The 6176-nt window shown below is 45.3% G+C and overlaps 1 protein-coding gene across 1 annotated transcript; it reads left to right on the forward strand.

The window, feature by feature from the left end:
• The first annotated feature begins 3645 nt into the window (after positions 1-3645).
• LOC123189947 (uncharacterized membrane protein At1g16860) lies at positions 3646-5837 on the forward strand. The gene is made up of 4 exons (XM_044602473.1): positions 3646-4136; positions 4726-4881; positions 5269-5480; positions 5572-5837. Exons 1-4 carry the CDS (start codon positions 3747-3749, stop codon positions 5768-5770), a joined length of 957 nt encoding a protein of 318 aa, XP_044458408.1. The 5' UTR covers positions 3646-3746; the 3' UTR covers positions 5771-5837.
• The last annotated feature ends 339 nt before the right edge of the window (positions 5838-6176 follow it).

Below are 6176 nucleotides of genomic sequence, written 5' to 3' on the forward strand. Positions count from 1 at the left end.
ATTTGGTGTGCTCCAGTCTCGATTTGCTGTTGTCTGGTACCCCGCTCAGACCTGGTCGAAAGATCAAATGTGGGAGATCATGACTTGCTGTGTCATCTTGCACAACATGATCATCGAAAGCGAGCAAGAAGACCCAGTGTTTGACACTGAACCATACTACAGGCAAGGCCCTCTAGCCGAAGTTGATCACCAGCTACCGGCAACCTGGACTGCCTACCTCAGTATGCATCAGGAGATCCGAGACCCACAGGTGCATCATCAACTGCAGCAGGATCTGATAGAGCACCTATGGAGGCTCAAGGGCGACGCCGGGCGCGACGTGTGATGAAATATGAGTTTTTATTTGTTGAACTATATAATTTGTATTGAACTATTTGTTGTTGCACTATTTTGTTGAACTATTTGATTTTCTGTGATGAACTATGTGATACAAAAATATTTATACGTTGATAATTCAACGCCGTACCACGGCGAACCACGCCGAATATGGGCCTATTCTCGCCCATATGAGCCCTTAATTCGCTGAAAGTGGGCCGAAAAGTGGGCCAATATCGATGCCTGGGGGCGACGGCTGGACGGCCAACCGCCCCCAGCACCGATTTAGCGCCGGCTCGCCCCAAGGGGGCGCGTAAAAGCGCCGCCTGGGGGGCCAACGGCTGAAGATGCTCTCACATACACAAGCATACACTCACTTGATTCTAGCTTTTGAGGAACAATCACACAATGTAGTTATAACCTTCACGACCCAAATTAAGATTCTTAGTTGTTTACAATACATCTTTGTGAATGCTTATTGTGCCACTTTTCCATTTTATTTTTTCTTGCAAAATAAAATGAAATCTAGATGAAAGAAAAAAAATGTCTAATTGCCTACTCTAATCGATGGTATGTAGATGAAATGTTACATCCTTTTATTTAAGACGATAATTCATTCACCGGAAATTAAGACAAACAATTCTGGATTTCAGAAAAAAATAATCCATATCTCTTCTTTCCACCCTGGAAGCTCATCTAAAAGAAACTAATAAGATAGAAATGTTTGCATTTTAGAAAATAAACCACCTATTTTTCCGCCCCTAGGCTTTGGTTACACTTGGCCATGTTGGGCGCATGGTTATACAATGCAAGGCCATGTTTGGTTCACATACAAAATTTGTCAGCATCTGCCATAATTATTTGCCACATGTGTCTAAGGTGAGACGATCAAAACTGGTGTCACACTTTGTCACACCAGAGATAATCTCATCATATTTTTCCGAGTCAATGACATCTGGGGTCCGATTTGTACGAAAGAAATATTGTCATAAGTGCGGCTGCAAAGGCTAACTCAGTTAAGCTTGTCTAACTTGTGGCTAACAAAGTGTGCCACGCTTGGGGAGGCGATCTGGACCCTGGCCAGGCCAACGTTGACATAATAATTTTTTTACAAGAAACTTTCAATTTATTTATTTTCAATCATAACAGTACAAAGAAAATCAGAAGTAATAAAAGTTACAACGAGGTCTGTGGGCCACGTAACGACAACTACAAGCATTGGAGAGAGCCGAAGGCGCGCCCCGTCATTGCCCCTCCCTCGTCGGAGCCGAGCAAATCTTATTGTAGTAGACAGTCGGGAAGTCATCGTGCCAAGCCCTATAGGACTAGGCACTAGAGCATCAACCATCGCCGATGAAGGGAGCTGTAGATCGGAAGGATCAAATTTGTAATCACTCAAATAAAGACGAACGAAGACCGGATCCAAATAGATGCAACGAAGACCAGCACCGATCGAATCCCTCGAGATTTAACGGAGACTCACCTCTACACGCCCTCCGATGAAGCTAGACACACCATCGAAATAGAGATGAAAAGTGGGAGACATTATTTCTACTAAGGGACACGCCGCGCGGCACAACCCCAGCCAAGATGTTGAACCTAACAAGAATAAGAACGGGGTCCCTCCCGCCGGCGGGGGCGCGATGTCCTCCGCACCTTATGACCCAAAGGCCATCGAATATGTGGCGGACCAGCGACGGTGTCAACAGGAAGAGGAGCTTTTCTTGTGGAGGAGGAACGAGAAGGCGTATGAACATACACAATAGCATTATTAGAGGTACTAATATGATGTTTTGGGAACAGAAAACAAGTGTGTTTTAATCGTTTTTTTCAAGCCCTCCCCAACATTGGTGCAACGACAATTTGCCACACCCCCTCTCATACAGTTTTTCTTGGCTCCATCCCTACAGGTAAACCATAACAAATTGTCTACTCTCTACGTCCGAAAATACTTATCGAAGACTGAGGGAGTATTGACTATGTTCGGATATATTTGGCTCCTTCATATATTAGGCCACAAACTATCAACATAGCTAACAAAAATATGGGATATATGTTACAGGAAGTATGACATTGGATTTGTATGCAAAAGAGTCATTCTAGGATATAACTTTTGTGACATGCTCCCTTTGTCCAGAATTACTTGTCGTGGGAGTTTTCAGCGACTAAGTAATTCTGGATGGAGAGAGTACGATTCATATTTTATAGCTAAATTTACACAATTAAAATAGAAGGGGCCATAAATAAATTTGGACGAAAGGAATGCAACCCATCTCCAAGTCTTTCCAAGGCTCGCGTGATTCCGTCCATTATATAATGAAAAAGCATATCGTGTGTTGTCATCAAAGCTTGAAACAGTAAAGTACTGTCTGTGAGAGTACAGGAGTACTACTACTCTACAGTAGCGTGGACCGCTGGTACGGCGTATAGTGTACTGGTAGAATGGATCAGAGATTCAGAATATGCACCGGAGCGGATCACCGTAGCAATACGCCTACGGCTACTGCGCAGCCTGCTGCAGCGTGTGTCTCTCTCTTCTGTCGCCATCTGCATAGGGACAAGTGTGAATTCAATTCAAAACTCGAAAGAATCAGAAAGATTAGACCTGTGACTTCAAGAGCCCACCGATCGGAGCTGGACAGAGCTAAATAAATGAGCCCACAAAAAGTTGCTTAGAGGGTGTTTGGTTTCAGAAACTTTTTTGTGTTGGGACTAGAAAAAGTCCCTAGCAAACCAAACACGATGGGAATTTTTTAAACTTTTTGCTAAAAGTTCTTAGAAACACTTTCTTGAGAGTTTTTTTCAAAAAAAAATCCTAGGACTAGAGACCTAGTATGACAGTTCCCCACGTCATCAACCACTGGTAATTACACCATTATATACCGGATAAGTAGACATAGAGATAGGAGTATGTACGTGACCACAGGCTTCTGCTTCTGGGCCCACGCGTCAGAGAGCTGATATGCATGCCTGTATCATCGCATTGTGGCAGCGTACGGTGCCAACTGCTTCACTGTCAGTCACTCAGTCCAGTGAGCACGCTCATGTGACCAGTGAGCACGCCAAGTCTGATAGCGTGGTCTCAGTTCTGTAGCCACACTGCACCGCACTACACCCTCCGCTGACATGGCGGTCGAGCAATATTCGGGCCCACACGTCATCTTCTTAGTCCTATATCATTGCCGCATGGCCTGTCTCTGATGTACCGCGTGTACCGATGACTGGTAGGTGGGACTGAGGTGTGCGTGTCCCCACCTGTCATCGTAAAGATGCGCGCCGCGCTGGTTCCTCTTTTCCTTAAACCGCACGCCAGAACCAGGGCCAAGCCCACCACCGGGGAAAGAGCAGACGACGGAAAGGTCAAAAGGCTGGGAGCAAAACAGTGACCACGGTAGGAGTACGCAGCCAGCGGAGCCGAGCGGCTGACAGATATGCTTCCGGGAGGGGAAGACGGCAAGCGGCGCGGCGCCACCGCCGACGCCGACGCCGAGGCCGGCGCCAGCGCGGCCGCCCTGAACGACCTCTGCGCCACCGCCGGGGACGCGGGGCGCCCCGTGCCCGCGCCGTTCCCGAGGGCGGCGGCCTGGGCGGTCGCGGCGCTGCTCGCGGTGGGGATCGGGCTCGGCGCCCTCGTCCTCGCCGTCGTGCGCAGCCCCGTGCTGCTCGTGCTCGCGCTGGTCCTCTCGGCGGCCGTGTCCGCGTTCCTCCTCTGGAATGCCGCGGCCGCGGCTTCCGGCCGCGTGCTGCGGCGGTTCGTCGACGGGCTCCCGGCCTCCAGCCTCCGCGTCGCCGCCGACGGCCAGCTCGTCAAGATTACCGGCGTACGTTTTACGATTGCTTATGCATTTTACCTGTTCTTAATTGCAATTGCGAATGAAAATTGATCTAAGATGTCCAACAAGTGCTCCGTTCTGAAGTCTCGTGCCTGCTGAAATTGAGCCGCCATTTAGTGGGGCAGTAATAAATTCAGTACCATTTTGTATGGCGTATGCTAAGTGTATCGATTTCTAAGATAAGATATGTGGAGTATAATGCGTGGGACGTGTAGCCATTCCGCATTTTGTGGCAATCGCACTCATGTGCCGTGTAGTACAGGTGCATAAATCTTTTGGATGGGTGTATGCTCGTTGACCTTATCTTGAAAGCTAGTTCTCTCAGATTAGACTGCTGTGAATAGAAGCTTCGCTGGCTGGATATTACTATAATCTTGCAAGGGGAAAAGAGCTGCCTACTTTATTTGCCAAGTTTACAGAATTAACTTCTATGCAAAGACTAATGATCGTTTCTTTTGGTTTCTCGGCTTGTCGATTCATTGTTGTGGTACAAGCATTGTTTTCCTTGTGTATTTACCATGTGATTAGAATGGTTTGCCAATCTCATATATGTTGTAATGTTCCTTCTTTTATGCAGCTGGTTTCATGTGGTGATATTTCGTTGATTTCTTCATATGAGAAGGTGGAGAACTGTGTATACACCTCTACGCTGCTAAGAAAATGTGGTAGATGGGGTTCTGAGGTGGCAAATCCTAAAAATAATTGTTCCAGGTGGAAATTGACACATGCTGAGGTAAGAATGCTCTGCGGTTATCTACATCTAATTTGCAGAGATTTATTTATCCTTGTATGTACCACACACATATTTCATTCATCTTGCACCTATCTCATCGTAATTTTGCTTCTTTTCTGTAATGATTATGTATTCTGCTTATCATTCCTTAAGCTAGTCTACGCACCACAATTGTGTTACAAACATACTATCAGTTTATGCAGCAAGGGTATTCCCTATTATTTTAGCTCCTTTTCCAGAATAATTATGGTAAGCAACAAAATGCACCAAGGGTCAACCTTTGTAACTCCATAGTGCTTTGCCGTTATTGTCGATTTGTAGTACCTAGTGAGATACTACAGACATATGCTATTTTTTCTCATTTGAACATTCTGTGGAGTTTGGCAGAGGTTTGCTGCTGATTTCTACATAACAGATGCAAAATCAGGTAAAAGAGCCTTGGTGAAAGCTGGGTACCACACGAAAGTTGTTCCATTGATCGATGAAAATGTTTTGGTTACAACAAGCAGAAGTACCGATCTATCTTCAACCTTGAAATGTTGGCTACAAGAAAGAAATCTTTATTCTGAAGAAGCTCAGCTTATCCGTCTTGAGGAAGGGTAATCAAATTTGTCCTGAATATCCACACCTTTTGTTTGTATCTTTGTAGATCGAGCCATCGAAAACTTACATGATTGCACAAACTTGTAGATATATCACGGAAGGAATGAAGTTGAGTGTGATCGGAATTTTGAGCAAGAAGAATGGAGATTTCCTGATATTTCCTCCCCGTGAACCTATATCTACAGGTTGTGTGTTGCTGTCATTTCTCCTTCCAGCTTACTTTGATGGAATAGTTCTGAGACTAGTAGACAAGAGTTATTTTATGCCACATTCTGGAATTTCATGAAATATTATGACAATTCATGAGATGTAACAGCTAACAATTTTTAATCCAATACCCTTTTCCCCTGAAATTGTCTTCTGTACTGTACCACAAACTTTGCTTGAGGGCTCACACGGCTTGTTTTAGGTAACCCTATACATTAGAATGTGCTCCCTCCGTCCCAAAATATAAGATCATTTTTGACACTCCTCGTTGTGACAATGTGACGTCTCCTATCCGGCAACAGATCATGTTGTCTTACTTCGTTCGCTGTTTCGGTGGTTCCCGCCTTATCGGCCTGTTGCTATAGTGTCACCATTTTGTTTTGTTTCTCCCTTGGTAGTGTGGCCAAAACTGTAAATTTATTTGCAGTGTGCTGTACTATCACCATTTTGTTTTGTTTGTCCCTTGGTAGTTTGGCCAATACTGT

Source organism: Triticum aestivum, chromosome 2A (genome assembly GCF_018294505.1).
Source record: "Triticum aestivum cultivar Chinese Spring chromosome 2A, IWGSC CS RefSeq v2.1, whole genome shotgun sequence".
NCBI classification, from domain to species: domain Eukaryota; kingdom Viridiplantae; phylum Streptophyta; class Magnoliopsida; order Poales; family Poaceae; genus Triticum; species Triticum aestivum.

Bases quoted from the DNA above. Each gene is read 5' to 3' on its own strand.
- LOC123189947 (XM_044602473.1), top strand. From the start codon at position 3,747: ATGCTTCCGGGAGGGGAAGACGGCAAGCGGCGCGGCGCCACCGCCGAC. The intron at 4,137-4,725 runs GTACGTTTTACG...TCTTTTATGCAG, and splicing joins AGCTCGTCAAGATTACCGGC to CTGGTTTCATGTGGTGATAT. The intron at 5,481-5,571 runs GTAATCAAATTT...ACAAACTTGTAG, and splicing joins CTTATCCGTCTTGAGGAAGG to ATATATCACGGAAGGAATGA.